The following is a 19,620-nucleotide window of genomic DNA, read 5'->3' as shown; positions in this document are numbered from 1 at the left end:
GTGTGCTTTAGTTTAGTGTTCCCTGCCTTGGCTGAACACAGCAGTAACATTGAAAAGCTCTCCCCAAACAAGCTCCTCTAATGCATGTACTTAACTTCACTTAATTTGTGTTAATTCCCAGCATTAAGCGGGGCTAATGACAGTGCACTGTCATTACCTTGCTCTGCCTGACATCAAATGGCAGATGATGGACTCGCATTATGAAAGAAAACTCTAATGCACAGATTTGGAGGCTCAGGAAGAGCTCTCTAATGCATTAGGTATTTCAAAGGATAATTACATATTTTATCTGTGTGCAGTATGGATATGTTAGAATATAACAGCTTTTAATGCTATTTTCTATGTGTATGCTTATAGCACCACATACAGTATGTTTCTCTTTGCATATCTGTCACTATTTCTAACATTAAAATGACATTAGCATAAAGATGGTGAATAATTCATCAGTCCTGAGTGAACCCAGTCTCTCTCCCTCTCTCTCTCTCTATATCTCTCGCTCCCTCTCTTCGCTCCTCCATGTGAGTAGACCACATGGTTCGAAGCTGGTTTAATGGGATGGAATGTGACAGGTTATGTTTTCATCTGCCTGATATGGAGCCCGGCTGGGAGAGGAGGAGAGGGGAAAGAGAGTCTCCACAGCTGTAGTCTGGATTCATAATTAGACATGTTTTTGCTAGTTGGGAATCAGTTATAGATGATGCTCCTTCTCCCATCCCCACCAACACACACACACACACACACACACACACACACACACACACACACACACACAGAAAAACCCATGCTCTGTATGGGGCCATTACTTCTGGTCCACTAACTCCCTACATTTGCTGTGTCTGTGCATTCAGAGCACCATTAGTCCAAGACTCTGTGAATAATTGCTGAATGGACCATGTTTTCACCGCTATCTACTCAGGTTCCAGTGTTGCTTGATGTTGTGGGTTTAGTGAGAGGGATGAGGACATTGATTGATGTTTGATGCTGAGGTAACACCGCATCTTGTGCAATGCTTATCAAAGCATTATGTGTATACATGTAATGGATGAACAACATTAAACTCTTTGCGCATTACACATTTACCAGTTTGTATTAAGTTTAGAAGTGCCTCGGTTGAGGTTGCATCAACATCCTCACTTGACTTGGAATTGCTGTTGTAAAAATAAAGCGTGCTTTTCGCCCACACTTAAACTGCTGATGGCAAACGAATTCAGATAATGAAAATATAAATTATTTTGTCTTCAAAAGGTGCCTATTATGTCCCAGAGTTCATTTTCCAGCCCCACAAATACATCCTCCTTTCAAAAACAATCTTGCCATATTGCTTCTCTTGAAATCTGTCATTGAGTTATTGTTGTCGCCTGTCATTTTCCTGTAATTTGTTTCCTGTGAGGCTCCCTAGAATAGAGAGTGAAAGGAGAGAGGAAATACAGATAAAAGAATGTAGTGAGAGTGACAATTAGAATGAAAAGGGAAATGCTTTTATTTCGTGCAGATATTTTGGAGGACAGCATTAAATCGAAACTGTTTTTCACTTCTGGACGTATCCCATTATTGAACGTGTGTGTCATTAATCACATTATTTCAATCACACAGTGTGTTGTTGGTTAAAATGGGCAAAAACAAGGTACCGATAACCAAACAACAGACAATTTTCTTGTAAATTCAAAGAGAATCCATTTTCAGAGCCCCGTCAAATGGATTGCTTTATGTAAATTGTAGCCAATTTGCTGTCAGCCTTTTTTATTTCATGATATTTGCATTTGTGTTTCTCCTTTAATGACTCTTAAGTCCTAATTCAAGTTGATTATCTTCATCAGGCAGCTATAAAAAAAAAATGGAGCAGTGATTTGAAATAAGTGGTGCTATGGGAGGATTACAGGGTGCGATACATGTTGTCGTGACTGAAGGGCTTCTCTGTTGTTATGGTTTATTGTGTCCTACGCAGAAAAGAGATTGCCTTTTCAAGATGACAAGGAAACATAACCTCCTGCTCACCCTTATCCCCTCAGCCTCACTGAAGAATAACAACAACAACATCAACAATGTAATCTCCTTGGCTCCAGATTATTATCTTTCTTTGTGTTGATATTATGGCCTTTTTAGTTGATCACTTCATGATCCTCCTCTTTGCCCTCCTTTTCTCGAAATAAATCAACGTTGTTTTGAGGGGAGACACTTAAACACAACCACTTTCATTATAATGAAATAATAAAATACATAGATTTAATCTTTTAGTATTAGGAACATGATAATAAGGATTAAGAATGTAATATTCATATTTCTAATCTTATGTCAGTTGTTGAGGTCATCTGGGGAAGAAGGATAAACAAGCCCTTGGGATGTGTAATTTAATGTAATTATATTGTAAAGAGGGATGGTCTTTTTATTGTTCGGTTGAAATCCGTTGAGGAAAGGTATATTTTCTGATATTCTGGTAGTTTTGTCAATTTTTCAAACAATACCGTTTCTAATATCTTTGTCGGTACAGTTAAATGTGATTTGCACTCACAAAGAATCTAAACGTTTATTGTGCCCTGCGTTATATGTTGCTTAAAGTAACACTTTGTTATACTTAAAATAATCTTTGACTTGCTGAACAAATTCAATACAATCAATACATTTGTTATGTGTTTTTGGTTGTAAACCCAGTGTTACTTATTCAGTGTTCATTGGTATTTCAAGAAATGCAATTAATATTCCTTTTTGAATATAATGTCTTTAGAAGTCCCAAATGACAGGGAGTAATCAAATAACTCCAAAAGCCCAAATAAATCTAATTCTGACTGAGTCCAAATTATACTGGTCATTCATCACCTCTTCCTTCCTTTTTGTTTTGGTTGTCCAACAGTCGGTTATGGAAAGTAACTAAGGACATATGTATTTATTAAAATGCATTAAAAGGAGCTCCACCATTTCCAGATGCAACATTCAAGTGTTGAATACATTAAAACGTCAATAATTATAATCAAATTATACACAAGCTGTACAAAATCTGTAAAAATCTTCCAGATTGCCAAAATATCAAAATATGTTTTCTTCCACCTATGCGACCAACAACGGTAAACATGACAGATGGGTGCCACATATTTTTGGGGCCGTTTTAACCCTCTGCACGCCAAGCACATGTGACCAACACGGTCTATGGTTACAGTCTGTTCAACTCACAGCCTCACACCTGTACATTATAAAACAGTGTTTTACTGCTATTGTTGTTGAACACATCTGGATGATCTGAGTATCACTCTAGTTGTCTTTAAAACCCCGACCCCTGCCTGGTTCCTTTAGCTTTTAAAACCCAACCAACATGTATTTGTGTTGTTTTCTTTTGTTTTAAAAAACGTGTGTAGTTGAAGGGGAGGGGGTTGTGTTGTGCAGGCGGGTCTTATACTTTTTGAGCCAATCAGAGGACGCGCTCTTCCCTACTCTCCACTCCTATTGGTTATCAATCGGTTTGTGTATCATGCTGATGTTGCTTTGCTTTCAAGCGGTTAGCTCGCAGCTTATTTTAATGCTGGCAATTTCCGCTCGTTTCATCATCATAAATCATATATCGTCACATTTTACACAAAGAGTACCTGCGGTTGGTTATTCTGCTGTTAACGGTAAGTCTGTCTCCCACCCTTGTCTTGCAGGATGCTAACCTGCTCTTATTTACCTGTAGTGGTAGCAGGCTAAAGCACAGTCAAGCTGAAAAGACTTGCTGGCATCGCTAGCTAACAATAATATAGCTAGCTAACGGAAAAATATGAAAACAGACTCAGAGAGATCCAGTAAACGATTAACGTATCGCTTATTACCTGGTTTGGTTTTATACTAGCTTGGGGACTAGTTTGAACAGGTTAGCCCACGTTAGCGCACCTACAAGCTATTGCTTCTGTGTTTATATGGTAACCCCGCAGCTGTTGCTGTTGTATCTTATTTTGTGTTGTGCATTTTAAACAAAGGGATATGTTCGATTCTTTAGCTATTAAAACATACATTTTCAGTTGAAACTTGTAATCTAAGGTGCTAACGACCACTTCAAGAAAACTGTTTACTAGAGTTTCAGGGATGCTCTGTCAACGTTAACTTTATGTTATCAGATTGATGAAGAAGAAAGTAGGTGTCATAGAAGTTTGGCTTTTGGTTGTCCTGCTGTTGGTTCATGGCTGTCTCTGTTGTTTTGTAAATGGCTTAACAATTATTTATGTTGTTTACAAGTCAGTAATGAGATAAATGGAATATTCTTATTATTAACCTTCAGCGCTCACTTCATATGAAACACTGGTAAAGTATTCTGGGGTATTCCTTTGATATTATGACAGCTGTATTAAGCGAGTTGGCAGATACAAAATCGTCCAAGTACACTGCTAGCATAGTTGACAGTATAATGTAGTTTAAAAGTTATATTATTTACTTTGTTGTGTCCCTTTTGCCGTAGAATCACTATCATCATATTTCTACAGATTGTATGATGTGACTACATTAGAGGCACAGACCAGGGACTCGATGATGATTATATGAGGACATCTCTTGTCTGTAATAATTGTTTCTACATTGCCTAACTGAAGGTGTGCTTCATTGCAGATACCCTCATCGTGTAGGGGACGATGAATAGACCGCCACCATCAGCTGGGTGGAGATGACCTGCCACCCCTTCGGGAATGGTCAGAATGGGGCCAGATGTGCCCCTTCTTAACGAGTACAAGCAGGAGTTCTTCTGGAAGCGCTTCCCCCAGACGGTGTTGGGGGGCCCACGCTTCAAGTTGGGCTACTGTGCCCCACCCTTTGTTTATGTCAATCAGGCAGTCTTGTTCTTGACACCATGGCTTTTTGGGGGCATCGGTACTCTGCTCTGCCAGCTGAAGCTGCTGCAGGAGCTCCACGCCACAGTGCTGGCTGGCATGCTCATGTTCGGGGCTGCGGCGGGGCTCCAGGCCCTGGCGTTCTATGCTGCCCGGAGGAGTGGCACAGTGGAGAGACTAGGTGCGCCCAACATCCTCGTAGATGAAGAGGAAGTGGAATTTACCCACTGTGTCAGCCCAGAGACTGTCCGATTTATTGCCCCAGGGAAGAGGTTTGGACTGAATGTGGTGCTGCACACGGTACTAGCTGGGGTGCTCTGTGGCTTTGGGACATGGTATGTGTTCCTTGGAAGACTGACGGCTCTCTACGGAAGCATCGGCATATCCATGGTCGTCTTTGTCCTGAGTTGGGTCACACTGTGTATAGCAGAGTACTCCCTCATTGTAAACACAGCCACAGAGACGGCCACTTTCCACGCACAGGACACTTATGAGATCACCCCACTCACCCGGCCCCTCTACATTTTTATTTTCATTGCAGTGGACTTGGCTGTCAGGTGAGCAACACCAAAATAGTTTTCTGCCTAATTTAGATGTCTTCTTATGGAATATACTTTCAGTGCTTGCTGCCATAATGAATCTCCATGTCTTGTTCTGATTCAGATTCTCAGGCCCTGTTCCTGAGCTCCAACTGGCCAGCCAGGTTCTCCATGTTCTATTCCTCTTCCTACCTCTGCTGTGGGCGCTGGGTATCCTCCCCCCTCTGGATGCTCTGCTCCTCTGGGGCATGGAGCAGACTCTGGTTTTTTGCTTAGGAGGCTCGCCAATGTCCAGCAACCTCAGGTACATATCGAAAGACTGAATCATGATTCAGCCTTAGCCTTCAGCAGCAGTTTTGCTCTGGTGTTGTTATTTTTGTGTCCATGTCATCAGCTAAAATGTATTTATTCAGAAGATGTGTTGAAAACTACATCAGCAACGGCATGTTTTTATGTGATTCCTCATATGCCTTTAGATTAACATAAAATATCTAGTACAGTGTGTGAATCTGTTCATCATCAATATTTATTATTATATTTTTTTTTAAAGTTAGGGACAATTACAATTGTAACATTAGATCACATTATATAACAGGATGTGCACATAATGCACTACTAAAAAAAAACATGTCCTCTAGATTAGTTCGATGTGTTGTGTGGAAGTCTAGGCCTCATTCTTATATTCTCATGCAAATGACAATTGTGACATTAGCCTGTGTATCATCAGCCCTTATTTTGTGTATGCTGTCCCATAGGCTGCTGTTGATGTTCGCCATATCTGCCAGCGTAGCTGTGTCCAATTACTTCATCCCGTCAACACTGGGTGTGGTTCTCTTCTCCGTCTCCACGGGATTTCTGCTGAGCCTGGACCTCAGCCAGGTTGGCACACTCTGCAGACGTCCCAGAGCAGCCTTCGGGGACCATGGTTTTCGCAGAGGGGGGTCGCCACCTCCTCCTCCCAGTTCCTTTGGCTGGAATCTGGGCTTCAGGGAGCTGCTGCTCTATCTGAGCGTGTTCCTGGTGGCGATGGCAGAGGCAGGGCTGCTGCATCACTTCCTCGGTTCAGCCCAGCCGCAGGGCCTGGTTACGGGACCCCAAGGTCCTGTCAGCTACCTCCTCCTGGGTCTGTTTTGCCTCTGTTGGACTCTCAGAGAAATCCAGGGGGCATATGTATTTGGAGGGGTGTTCCTTAATCCCCTGTACCCTAAAGGCATGAACAGTGTGCAGACTTTCAAGCAGAGGAGCAGAGGTTTATATTTTGCAGCAGCAATCAGAAGAGTCCTTCTTTATCTCGGTGAGCTCATTACAATTAGTGTTTAAAGTCTGATGTTCTCCATGCTTTAAATCTCTGTCAGGAGAGAAAACAACATGGCTCTGAATGTGAATGTGTTTTTGATTTTAACTCACTCTGTGTTTTACTTTGCAGTGTCTCCATTTGCAATGATTGCTTTCCTGTCTATGGACAAATCTCTTCAGCTGCTCCACAGGGTGTCCCTCAGTGTGGGATTCACACGAGCCTTCAGATTGGTATGTTCACACTTACTCTTTCTCACAAGCTGTGTATTAATGTGGACATAACATGCAAAAACAAATACTCACAATAAGACCTATTAAAGTATCTACAGACCAAATCTTAATTTAGCCAGCAAAGAAATTCACATATCTTATTTATTTTTTATCTGAAATTTCTTGATTTTTATGCCTGCTCTTTGTTGCCGTGCAGGTGTGGCAGAACTCAGAGGATGCTCTGCTGCAGATGGTGGTGGTGGTCTTGGTGCGTCTCGCAGCTGGAAACAGCATGCTGCCAGGTTGGGATAACCTGGGCACTGGAGTTCAGCTTCTGCTGGTGAGGTCATCATTAGTTTACCTCTTCTTTCCACCCCAAATTATAATCTGCAGGCCTACATTTTCCCAGTGCCGCCACATCTCTCACTGTAGCTCTGAACAGCGCTCTTAACTGATGACATTCATTGGATTTTAAACATTAGCAACATTTGGCATTTTGGATCTAGTTTGCTTCAAACTCAAACTTGGAAAAAAATGGTGTCAGTACCAAAAGTCATTTTCTAACATATGCAAAACATTTTTAGGTAAGCAAAGAACAGGTATAAAGAAACAACCCTAGCCTGAATGAAAACTAGGAAGAATAAATGAATGGTTATAAACTTGCAGACATAAAAAATTGGTCCTAAAACCCGGAAGTAAACTCCTTCCGGTTCCTTCGACAAAAAAGCAATGCAATTTCTCCATAGGATTTTGGAAAATAGCTCGAAATAAGGTCTGTGGTTGACATACATTTAAGAGACAGATCACGTTTTGTTCAGTCGGATAATCTCCACATGTCTACCCTACTTTTATAATTTTCTAATCGTAAATCTAATCGCCAGAAGCAAAAATGCTAACGTTATGCTATAAACGAACTACAGCAGGGTCGCTGCTTCAACGTCACACCAACTTAAGATCCATATCAAAAATACAGATTCAAAATGGTTGAAGTTGAAGCGTTTGTTTTAACAGTTTGCAGGAGGCAGGTTCTTGCTTTCAAGCAGAAGACGGGGAAAAACAAACTTAGCGGGAGTGTTTTACGTGTTCGGTGTAATGACGTACAACGGCCTCGACATTTTCTGTAGTCCTATTCAGCCACATGTTAATAACCATTGTTTTTCAGACACGTAAACTCTTCAAAACTCACCAGTGGGGTCACTGCTGATGTATTTAATGTCGTAGAACAAAACGTAATCTGTCTCTTCAATTTGTGTCAAACACAGACCTTATTTCGAGCTATTTTCCAAAATCCTATGGAGAAATTGCATTGCTTTTTGGCGAAGGAACCGGAAGTGGTAAAATGCTAACTTATTAGTTTTAGGTTTTTGGACGCGTCACTGTGGCACTCTATAATTGTTATTATTATTATTACTAATATAAATGTTATGCCAGCTTCTAGTGTATAACCCATAGCAGCTGTCTCTGTATATGCAGGCATAGTAAGAAAAGGAATGAAGCACACAATAGCTCAAACTAAATGTATATTACACAAACCTCGGCTGACATGTTGGTGGTTCAGTAGATCAGTGCTCTCCATGTTCTTCCAGGTGGGCCTGCTGCTCGACAGAGTGACCCAGTTCCTCTCCAAGCTAAAGTTCACCCTGACTGTGTTGGTGACATCTTGGACGGAGAAGAAGCAGCGGCGTCAGTCGGCTGGGACCCTCCTGGCCCTGAACGCCTCCCTGTGCCCGCTGCTGCTGCTGGTGGTGACCCTGTCTGCCCTGCTCTCCGCCCCTCTGCTGCCCCTCTTCACCCTGCCCATCTTCCTGGTGGGGTTCCCTCGACCTCAGCGCAGTTGGCCAGGCCCCGTGGGGACCGCCTGCCCCTGCCCGGACTCCATCTTCTACCAGCAGATGAGCACAAGTCTGGCGTCTGCTCTGAGGACGGCCTTCGCAAGAGGCTCCCTGGGTAATAAGCATGATATGTCTACTTTCTATGGTGGCTTTTTTTTTTCTATTAAATGTTTTTGATATTTTACAAGTAATCACAGTTAATTAGTTTAGTATTTATACTATAATGTTATTATTATAATAATAATAATAGTATTATTATTATTAATATTATACGATCTACACATCTATCTGATTTAATATTAATTAATTAACTATTGATTATCAGTGTATTTTGATTTTTGATTTGAATTCAAATTCAATAAATCGTCAATTGAAAGAATTACAATGTTCAGAACTATATCTTACATTTTAAGTGATAGCATTGTGTGTTGTTCTTTTTTTATTTTGCTTTAAGTTACATATTAATTAATTATTTTACATTCCACAGCAGTACAAACGCCAGCATACAGCTCCAACAATATTCACAATACATGTTCATTTTATTATTATAATAACAATAATTATTTGTATACGATGTGGTTTGACGGTGCTATAATTGCAGTGACTGAATCCTCCTGTGGGTCAAGTAGGGACAGTTTGCTGTTCGGAGTGCAGTGAACCATCACTTCGTATGGTTTATTAATAAGAGGAATGTTGTTGTGAGCAGCTCTTTTTTGCTGGCAGTAATGCGAGCTTGCATGATCCAGTTGAGCTTCCTGTGAATTGACCCAAAAAAAATAGGTCTGATCTGTATTCATTACATCCAAATGTTTCCACACCATTAACCGCGTAATACTCTTAGGCCAAACGGAGCTGCTGCTGCTGCTGCTAGGATTTTGTTAGCTGTGCTCCATCAGGAGGGGGCAAGAGGAATAAACGATGCAAGTAGAGAAATATTATTTATGGACTGATGATTTAAAACTGAATAAAGCTGCTGAGGTGATGTTATCACTCAATCTTGTTTTTCCCTAGCCCCCGGTGCTGTAGCTGTGATGTATAATGCAGAACAAGGGCTTGTTAGGTTGATGCTTGCAGTGTAACAACGGCAGTTTGTAGTGTTCTCTTGCTTTCCTCACACTGGGGGCCGTGGAGCAGTGAGCGGGAAAGGAGTCTTCCCAGCTTGTCACTTCCCATCATGAGGTAGCGGCTAGGACTATTCCGAGATGTCGTTATGGGACATGACATTTTTCATTCTTGAGCCAAGCAAACACTAGTCAACTTTAAACAAAAGCCTCCATCACCCTTTTTCATTTCTGTCCATCTGAGTTGAAATAAACGTCTGTCTTCCGCCTGCATTTTTAGAGACTAATGGAAAGCTCTGGCTAAGATAGATGTAATATTTAGATCTCTGTGCAGTCAGCCAGTTAAAACAGGATCATGACCTTCCTGTACGACTGTGATGCTACGCGTCTCCCTGCAGCTGATACAGTAGTAATGTTGATCCACGTATTCAGCAGATGGACGCAGGGCTAATGCAAAATGAAAAGAATGTGCACCTTTTCTCTGCTCTCGACTTACAGATCACATCTTAACATGTTAGCGGCATCGCATGGATGGCTGATGATGTTCTTCCCCCTCTGTAGGTTCTTTAGCCCCAGGCTCTCATTTTCTTGGGCGCTTTCAGGACCGTATGGTTTGGATAATGATCCTGGAGAGAGGATATGGCTACTGTACAGTCAACATTAAGGTACGGTGTCTTTCTCCATATCTATTTTAGTCAAACTTCAATTACTCAACCCGTGTTACTTCTACAAGAGAACTTTTATTTCTACCATGCCTCCACGGTGAACAAATCCATTCATATGCTCACTACTTAAAGGTGGGGTAGGTAATTCACTTCAGAAACACTTTTTGTTATATTCCATGGAATGCTCTTAACATCCCGATAGCAATGAATATATTAAATGCTTTGACAATAAACACATAAAAAAATGTCATCTGTGGAAGCCGTAGCGCTGTAAAAAGCACGACCAATTATCTGAGCCGGCCCGGCTGAAATAACTGGATGGCCTACCTGCCTGTCAGCCTTCCATCTGTGCACAAACTTATCTCGTGTCCTCATTGGTCATGTGCGCGTTCGTATGTGTTGGAGGAGGGGCTCTGTAAGGAAGTCTGAAGGAAGGGGCAGATTTTTTTCGGCTGCGTACTTTCAAATTCTAGCGCACTCGAGCTGGTTTCTCCATTCTTACCTACCCTACCTTTAACAAACGCATTGCGAAACGCTTAATCATCAAAAGATTCATGCTTGCACAGGCTTGTTAGTTTTAGTTAAAAAATGTAAGCATAAATGCATATGTTCGGAAGTACTAACCATACAACTGGATAAATGAGACTCGGACTATAGTGAGTTATTTGTAAATGTGTTGAATGTTTGATATAGTGAGGCTAGTGTTAAACTCATATTCCTCAAGATTTTGTAATGATTTTTATTATCCTTCGTTCACCGTGAAGGCATGAAAGACGTTTCCTTTAGGAATTCAGGGTAACCTTAGGTTAGTAATAGATATACAAATAATGATTTTGGGGTTGAATGTTTCCTTTAAAAATCACAGCAGTCCTTTGCAAGATTAGACGTGTTACATGTGTGCAATATTACATGTGCGGTGTGGTTTGTTACAGGGTCTGGAGCTCCAGGAGACATCTTGCCACACAGTGGAGGCTCGTAGGGTTGACGAGGTGTTCGAGGCCGCTTTTGAGCGTCCTGAGCGACTTGGCTTCACTCAGGGCTTGAACCTGCACTGGGGGAACGCCCTCACCCCTTGCGCTGCCCTTACAGTGCGAGTCTACTCTGACGCCCGAAATGTGCTCTCTGGCATCATCGACTCTCACGACAACTTGAGGAAACTTCAGGATGAATTTCTGAAAGCACTGGTCTGGTTGCTGCTCAGATACTGTGTGCAGAAACATAAAGGATTTCTATGGAGCGGAGAAGAAGGGCCCGGGGCTGGAGGCAGGAAGTCCCAGTCCTCCACGTTTGCCCAGACAACTTCTAACCAACCACCTGAGGCCGTCGTGGTGGAATCCAACGTGTCTTCTCTCAGATTCAGACAGGACAGCTCCAGTCTGACGTCCTTTGGGGATTGGTCAGATGAGGATGACCTGTTTGGTCCTCAACCGGCCAGACGGACGGTGGCGTTGGTGACCGCAGAGGCCCAGCCTGGACTCGCGGCGCTGCAGGCGGGCGCCTCTCTGCCAGGCTCCGTGGAGATGGACAGCCTTTTTGAAAACATGGCTCTCTCTGCTCTGCAGCCTCTGCAGCCTCTGGGTCTGGCCATCGGGATGCCAGCCGTGGATAAAGGGCGTAACCCTGAGGTCTTCAGAGAGAGTCCTGGCTCTCTCCCTCAGCTGAACTTCAGCTGCCCGCAGTCGGAGGTGTTCAACCTGCCGACAGGGTGGAGGACTGCCCCTCTGCTGCCGTCCCGCCTGCTGCAGCTCAGGACTCTGTTTCCTGAGGACTGGTTTCGGTTCAGCTTGGGCCAGTTTGGGTCTGCTGTTCAGGGCGAGACCTCAGAACACATGACCAAAGCGCTGAAGGAGGACGAAGCTTTGAAAGAGCTTCATGCACAGGTTGCACTTTCATGTCTCATATCAGTGGGGGCGGAGTCTGCCTTCACCAGCCCCAGCTACGTCTACAGACTCTATTGTGGAGACATACCGTGGACTGAAGGACTCGACTGGCTCTCCTCAAGTAAAGAACTTTACCAGCTCGCACTTCGGGCTTTCAGGTAACAGTGGCAGATACAAGTCTCTGGGTTTTAGTAACTCTTTTTGTATTGCTCTTTATTTGTTAAAATGGGATCTCTTACTGTGGTTACTCATTAGAAAAGCAGAAGTATTAAACGACTACATGACGCCGACATTTCAAAGAACAATAGTCATAATAACTAGTAGTTATATATTGAGTAGGTATTAAGTAAGCATGGATAATAAATGATTAAAGTAAATATATCTTTTTTTGTAATATGTGTTTTGTATGCCAGCTAGATTTCTAATCCTATGACTTGTTATCTCTCTTTTATATAATCAGTTAATTGTGTTATGTCTATGTAGTGGAAAAAATATGAATATTTCATTGAATTATGGAACTATGGTTTTGTTTACCTTCAGGTTCAGTTTCAAGCTGCTGTTTGATCAAGCGAGTCTCGGGCCCATGGAGTCCCCTGAGGAATTGTTCAGTACCTTGGAGGAGTATGAAAGGGATTGGTACATCGGCCTGGTGACGGAGAAAGGCTGGCACGACAGCGTCCTTCAGGAGAAACCTTTCCTATTCTCTCTAGGACATGACCTCGCTATGGTAATTACACGCACCAGTTATTTTTTACATCCTTTCTATGCTACAAAAATATAAAAGTACATCTATTGATACTTTACCTTCAGCTTTTTCTTATCCTGTCATTGAAAAACAATAGAGGGTATTTAAAATGGCAATTTAGAGCGTGTTTTATAATTGTATGATTGTGTGCACAGGGTACGTACACCGGGAGAGTTCTGTCCCTGCAGGAGCAGCTGGTGCAGGTGGGGCGTCTGAATGGAGAGGGGGTGCGAGGCCAGTGGGCGAACCTGTCCTGGGAGCTCCTGTACGCTACTAATGACGACGAGGAGCGCTACAGCATCCAGGCTCACCCCTTCATGCTAAGGAACCTAACTGTTCAGGCAGCTGACCCCCCTCTAGGATACCCCATTTACTCCTCAGCCCCTCTTCACTTCCCCTGCCTCTGACCTGTGGCTTCTTCTGCCTTTTCCGCTGAAAACACTATGTGAAAGTAAAAAAGATGTCTATTTTTAAAGATTTTTTTTCCATCTTTAAGGCGTTATTGGATTTTAGATACAGAAAAAGGCAGCAACTTTCGGATTCAAACCCAGGCCGCTGCGGTCAGAACTCAGCCTTTGTACATGGGCCCCCCCGTTCTGTCGAGTAAGCTATTTGTACAACCGGAGGATGCTTTTCAGTCGGTACTACCACAGCAAAATGTCCACCTTCAAAGTTAAGGGTTACAAGGAAATTCATGTGGAAACTACAGCAAAGCAAAGAGAAAACTTCCAACCATTTTGGAGTTTTACTTTTGAAGCTGTCGTCTTGAATAAGTTGAAAAAGTGTGGGGTTCCTTCATTTCCTGCACCACAGAGAAAGAGTCAGTGGCATCACCACTGTACTCGCCTGCAAGTTGCAAAACGTTGTGAACACATTTTAACTGACAGTGTGAACTACCTCCTAGAACAGCACATTAAAAAAAATATATATATCCCTCGTGGGTTTCCAGTGAAGCACATACTCTTTGTGGTTTGTTTATAGATGTTTGTGCTTTGAAAGAAAGTGAATCTATTTTCCCACCTCCCCTCTACATGACACCAGAATTTTAATGTTTTGCTAAAATATCAAGGATGTGCCTTGGGTATGTCTTGCTGTATGTGTGTAATGTGTTTAGTGCTATCGTTTTGTTTACAACCCACTTGTTTACAATTTAGAATGAAAAGTGAAATGAATTTGTCCATATTCTCTTGTACATATTGTTGATTTTTATATGTTTACCGGTATAAACTTATAATAAAATAGCTTGGCAAAACAGTTTTTGTTACTGTTTTACTAAACGATGTTGCGAGGGCAGAAGAAATGATCCAAACTTTTTTTTATTAGTCATTCAAAAGGTTTGTGCTAGTTTCCAAATACATTGAAAAATGTATTCTTATGTTATACAGTCATGTAGGCTTTCGGCCCAAGGTTCACATTATGAGATGCTTGTTACCTTAAAATCAAGTATAGGTGAGTTAGGCTAAAGTAAAGGGTTTACTTTACATCAGAGAGGTAAGCATAATGAAAAAATGCCGATTTGTTTATTACACCCTGCCTTGGCTGTGCTTAAAATCAGTTGTGCTTAAAATCAGTTGTGCCGTGCAATATTTTCCTTTAAGATGAAAGCAAAGACCCACATTCTGCAGAAACCCCATATAATTTCAAGGTCGAATATCAGGAATGCAATAAACGTGTTTCTTCTTGACGATGTGACTCTCAGGAGGTCTTGGGCTTGGTGAAGTATGCGGAGTCTGCATCCTGCAAAACAAACGGCTAGCTGTTAGTTCAGTTTGAACACTGTACATGAAATCAAAACATGAAAACTATCACTGCATTCACTGGTAACATTTTTAATTTCTAGAGTTATTGTGTGGTAGTCACAAGCGTGGCTGTGATATTGCCTAAACACCAGCGACTTCACTGTTAAGGAAAAGTGTCAATTTGGTCTTTTTGTGTCATGAGTACACGTCCCAGTCTTACAGAAGCATGTGACGCTGCAATGTCTGGCCAGTTGGAACATGACCTTTCTTTGCGGCCCCCAGCTGTCACTGTCCAGCAGAGGCCAACAGGCACACTGGTCAGTCAGTCGGCACCGCGGGGAGGTAGTCATGCTCACTGTTATACCCCAGCCACCGTCGTCTTCCATTTAGAGTCAAGCAAGGTCAGTAACAGCTGAGGCCCCCAGCTGTTAAGACACTGCTCTGCATAGTGCCTCCTTCTGCTTTGTTCAAGTATTTTAAGTCCTTTCACACAGTGAGAATGCCCCAGTCCCAATTCTAACAGAGCAAGGTCAACCGTACCCAATGCAAAAGCAAGGCCCAACACACAGAAACAGCTCATCATGTGAGAGCTTCTGACCAGTCAGCTTTTTTATCTGAATTTGACCAGGTGTTAATACATTAAAAAAAATTAATTATGCAGTATAACGGAGGTTTTTGAAGGTCATACATACGCACGGTACACCCAAATGGTCTTTTTCACGTGTTTGGTTCAATAGCTCTCTACCTACGATAGTATTAGCTAGTGTCTGATTGGTGAAAATGGGCTTGGTTGAACACATTATATTGACCTTGTACACAAAAGTGTCCTCAAATTAGATTAAATACCTACCAGACCAGCTTTGAAATGCTGCACTCTTTTTCTGCCCAAGAGGTTTGTAATGAACCAGGCAAATGTGGGAGCGTACTGCCAGGTGTAGTAAAACAGGAGGAAGGGCTGCTTTGCAATCCACATTTCCTTCACATTATTGGCAATTCCCACCAGCATTAGACGCACACAGCGACTGGTTGCCATCTTGTGCTCCTGGTTACCAGCTGCAGCCACAGGCTTAGGAAAAGAGAAGGAAAATGTGTTACTGTAAACGCACTACTAAAATAGCTATGTTAAAAATCACAAGCTCTTTACTGAATACCCTTGTCAGTTCCTCTGTGAAGGCATTTTGGACAATCTGTGATTGCACAGGCCCAGGCAGCACAGTGCTGATGAGTATGTTTGGAAATTCAGTCAGCTCAGCCCGAAGGGAATTGAAGAAACCCTGTAAACAAAACAGTTACAATCAGCAGTAGTACACACAAAGGCCTGGACAGCTGATCAGCTGTAAAAGGTGTTTGTTTCACGTATAGAACTAATTAAGTTAAGTAGAGATCCAGATAAACCACACCTGCTGTTCTGTGAGTAAAATAAGTATCCTAAATCCGTTAATACACAGTCTGAAGACACTGGAGAAATTAAATCGGAAAGAAATATAATGTTTTGTGACTATTTTGGCTCTGATCCAACAGCTGCTATCTCAGAATCCTTACAGTTGCTCCATTTTAGAATCAAAATATATATACATTGAGAAGTTATAATAAAAAAAGTAAATACTTCTGTAAAAGTGTGTGCATTGTACTACAAAATATAACAGTAATTAATAAGGAAAATAGAAATGAAAAAACGTTTTAAAAAAAAAAGTATACAACAATCTATATCATTAGTCAATGATATAGCATAATGTAGGGCTGTGCGATTATGGCAAAAATCATAATCACGATTATTTTGGTCAATAATTGATATCACGATTATTAAATACGATTATTCATTGACTTTGAAAACATCCATTTAATGAACTTTAAAACAAATACAAATAATAATTTGAACAGTGTCTTTTTAACTGTTGATTACCCTGAACGTATAATTCAACTGAAAAACCAATACAAAAATAAATGATATCAAAATAATAAATACCAATAAACAAGATCAACAAATATTTCGGAGCACACTTCAACAAGCTACTAAACATATATAAATATGATAAATACAAATAAATTAGAATAAAATAAATTAGATCAAATATGTCACAACCTAGCAAAGCAAAATAATCGTTTTTTTCGATTATGTTGTTTTTGTAATTGTGGCAGGCCAAAATCGTAATTGCGATTAAAATACGATTAATTGCACAGCCCTAGCATAATGTATTCCCTTCACCTGAAGAGCATGTTTGCTGGCAGAGTATCCGGTTGCCAGGGGCGCCCCGGCGATGCCGACCAAGCTGCTGACGGTCACGATGCTCCCGCTGCCGCGCTGCGTCATGTGAGGCAGCACCTGCTTGGTGATGGAGACTGTACCCAGGAAGTTGAGCTCCATCAGAGCCTGATACACATCAAAACTGGTCTCCAAGCACAGAGAGCGCTGGCTTCGGCCGCCATTGTTAATTAGGACATCAATCTGAAGAGGAAAAGTGGACAAAACCAGGGAATAGCAAAACAGCATGATTTGAATTCCTTTTAAATTTAAAAGCATGGAGAGGCTGCTTTGACTTGGTCATAGTCACATTTGAGTTTAAGGACTAATGCACAGTAAAATGAAATGTTTAAGGATTGAATATACCTTCCTTCCAAGAAGACAAGAGGATGTCTATAATAGAAGTGAAATCCAGAAACCTGAATATTATAATTTATTTTAACTCATTATTAAAAGGAACACAATGACAATATCACCAGCTAAAAACAACAAACTAAAGAATGTTCCTCTCCCAACTGATAGCTTTGATAATTAATTATAAATGATCCTGTTGCAGTTAAACACTTGCAGTGTGAAAACACATTGTATTATAAGAGTAATTGCAGTGGCCTTACATGTCCAAAGAACTGAATCGCAACTTTGGTTTTTTCCTCATGTGATGTTCTCTCCAACAAATCAAGTGGAAGAACAAGTACATCTGCATCCTGGAGGTTGGAGCGCTCTTAAAGTAAATGACACAAATAATTGAGCTAGTCACAACAAAGGAAGACTGAATGAAAGTCAAATGAATACTCTGCCATAGGATTTTTTAACGAGGGGATAAAATAGCTTGAAAAAGAACTTTGAAACTTTCCTCACCTAAACAGCCACGTTTCACTCTATTCAGCTCATCCTCGCGCCGTGCAGACAGAATGAGGCGAGAGCCGCACTTTGCCAGCTGGTAGGCCAGCTCCTCTCCAATTCCACTGGAGGCTCCTGTGATCCACACCACCAGCCCCTTCAGCTTACTCTCTGGTTAACAAACGAGGGGGGGGAATGAATTTCAGCTGTACTCAACATCAACATTAACTCAGTTTAAAAAGAAAAGGACAGACGACCACTGGATCTGTTATCCTAGCATGAACATCCTAAGTAAAATAAGGACAGATATTTGTCTTTTTAACCCAATTTTGCCAAAATAATTGCAGAAGAACAAGTCATATTGCTTACACAAACCATCTTAGCTATATACACTACAATTGTATCAAAGTTTTTTATTTGGTGACCCATGTTTACCTATGTGTGTTGTCGTTGATAGTGGTGAAAAGTAACATTTACTTTCTGCTACATTGTACCTACAAATATTTGACTACAACAACATTTATTTGAAAGCAGTGGTAAATATTTGCAGTGAAGAATGTTTTCATTATAAAAACGTACAGAATCTTTTCAACCTTGGCCACCACAGAAAAATGAATCCTACACAAACTCCATCAGGAGCCATTATAGCCCAACCGTAGCTGGAATGTTGAGGTTGATGAGAAATTGACATTTGGGAGTTTAAAAAACCTTAGTAAAAAATATACTGGCAGTAGTGGTAGTATTTTAATTCATGTGGAAATGTTGGACCTTTAGGTTTTAGGGTTAGAGTCTTTGCTTTGGCTTAACAAAAAATAATAATAATAAAGTCACACACTTGTGTCATATTATGCATTAACTCAGCCAAGTTTTTTGGTATGGGAAAACATGTGAAAATGAATCCCGGATGTGCATCAGCTAAACTGGGGGGATTGAGAACATTTTAAGTATATATACAAGTGGAGTTTGATCTCTGAGGACCTCAATAGCACATGAGTAACATGGGTCACACATCAACAGCTAGCTAGTTATTCTTTAACGGTGGACATTGTGCGTGCAACGATAACTTGTTGGGAGATTTCTGGAAATTAGATGCCAATGACTTTTCCAGCTTTAATTTCAAACGGGTACATTTCGTTGTTTGTTAATAGGAAAAGGGACTCATTGGGAGTCATTATGACAGGTTATCTCACCTGGTCTGTGTCCGAACAGACTCGACCACAGCAGAGTGAAGTCTGCATCCGCGAAAATAAAACACAGGGAGTGAAGAAGTGCATAAAGTGATGCAAAACTCCCCAGTGCAGTTACAATGCAACAGTCCATTGGTTGAAAATAAATTAATACAGTTATGGTTTAAATTCAGTAGCTACTACTGCGTAATAAAGCTTCAGCCAAAACAATACTGCAGCTTAAGGATACAACGTCACTTCCGCTCGGATATTTTCAAAACTAAAGCTCGGCGCATGTCAGTTTTAAAAGAAGCAACGGCCACCAGCCAGCACCAACAAGATACATTAACATTCTAGGTGTGAAGCCAGTCCCATGTGATTTTTTAATTCTTAATCAATAAATCATAATTATAAAGGCAATCCATTGGATTTTTGAGGTTGTATTTAGGCTACATATTAGTCTGTATTTCTTTAGCAAATTCAGTTATGACCAGATTTTCTTGCAAGAAGGACCTGGGTAAAATGTGCAGTTTTGACCCCTTCAACAACCCCGCCTTCTCCCTTCTCAGTACAAAAATGTAGGTACAATAAGGGCCTCTAATTATAAAATCTGCATAATTT

At 41.3% G+C, this 19,620-nt stretch overlaps 2 protein-coding genes across 2 annotated transcripts; one reads left to right on the top strand and one right to left on the bottom strand.

Moving 5' to 3' along the window:
* Positions 1-3,468: 3,468 nt before the first annotated feature.
* On the top strand, positions 3,469-14,266 carry pcnx4 (pecanex 4). The gene is made up of 11 exons (XM_034123448.1): positions 3,469-3,602; positions 4,567-5,341; positions 5,448-5,627; positions 6,079-6,617; positions 6,750-6,850; positions 7,047-7,169; positions 8,416-8,776; positions 10,284-10,387; positions 11,320-12,425; positions 12,808-12,994; positions 13,168-14,266. Exons 2-11 carry the CDS (start codon positions 4,644-4,646, stop codon positions 13,417-13,419), a joined length of 3,651 nt encoding a protein of 1,216 aa, XP_033979339.1. The 5' UTR covers positions 3,469-3,602; positions 4,567-4,643; the 3' UTR covers positions 13,420-14,266.
* A 56-nt stretch (positions 14,267-14,322) lies between these two features.
* dhrs7 (dehydrogenase/reductase (SDR family) member 7) lies at positions 14,323-19,250 on the bottom strand. Its single transcript, XM_034123461.1, has 7 exons — positions 19,024-19,250; positions 17,852-18,004; positions 17,608-17,714; positions 16,958-17,197; positions 15,903-16,025; positions 15,602-15,817; positions 14,323-14,749 (listed from the first exon to the last, which is right to left on the bottom strand). Exons 1-7 carry the CDS (start codon positions 19,151-19,153, stop codon positions 14,708-14,710), a joined length of 1,011 nt encoding a protein of 336 aa, XP_033979352.1. The 5' UTR covers positions 19,154-19,250; the 3' UTR covers positions 14,323-14,707.
* Positions 19,251-19,620: the final 370 nt, after the last annotated feature.

The sequence above is a fragment of the Trematomus bernacchii genome, unplaced genomic scaffold, assembly GCF_902827165.1.
Source record: "Trematomus bernacchii unplaced genomic scaffold, fTreBer1.1, whole genome shotgun sequence".
NCBI lineage: Eukaryota > Metazoa > Chordata > Actinopteri > Perciformes > Nototheniidae > Trematomus > Trematomus bernacchii.
Note: the sequence above shows the minus strand (reverse complement) of the source record. Positions and strands in the feature narration are given on the sequence as shown.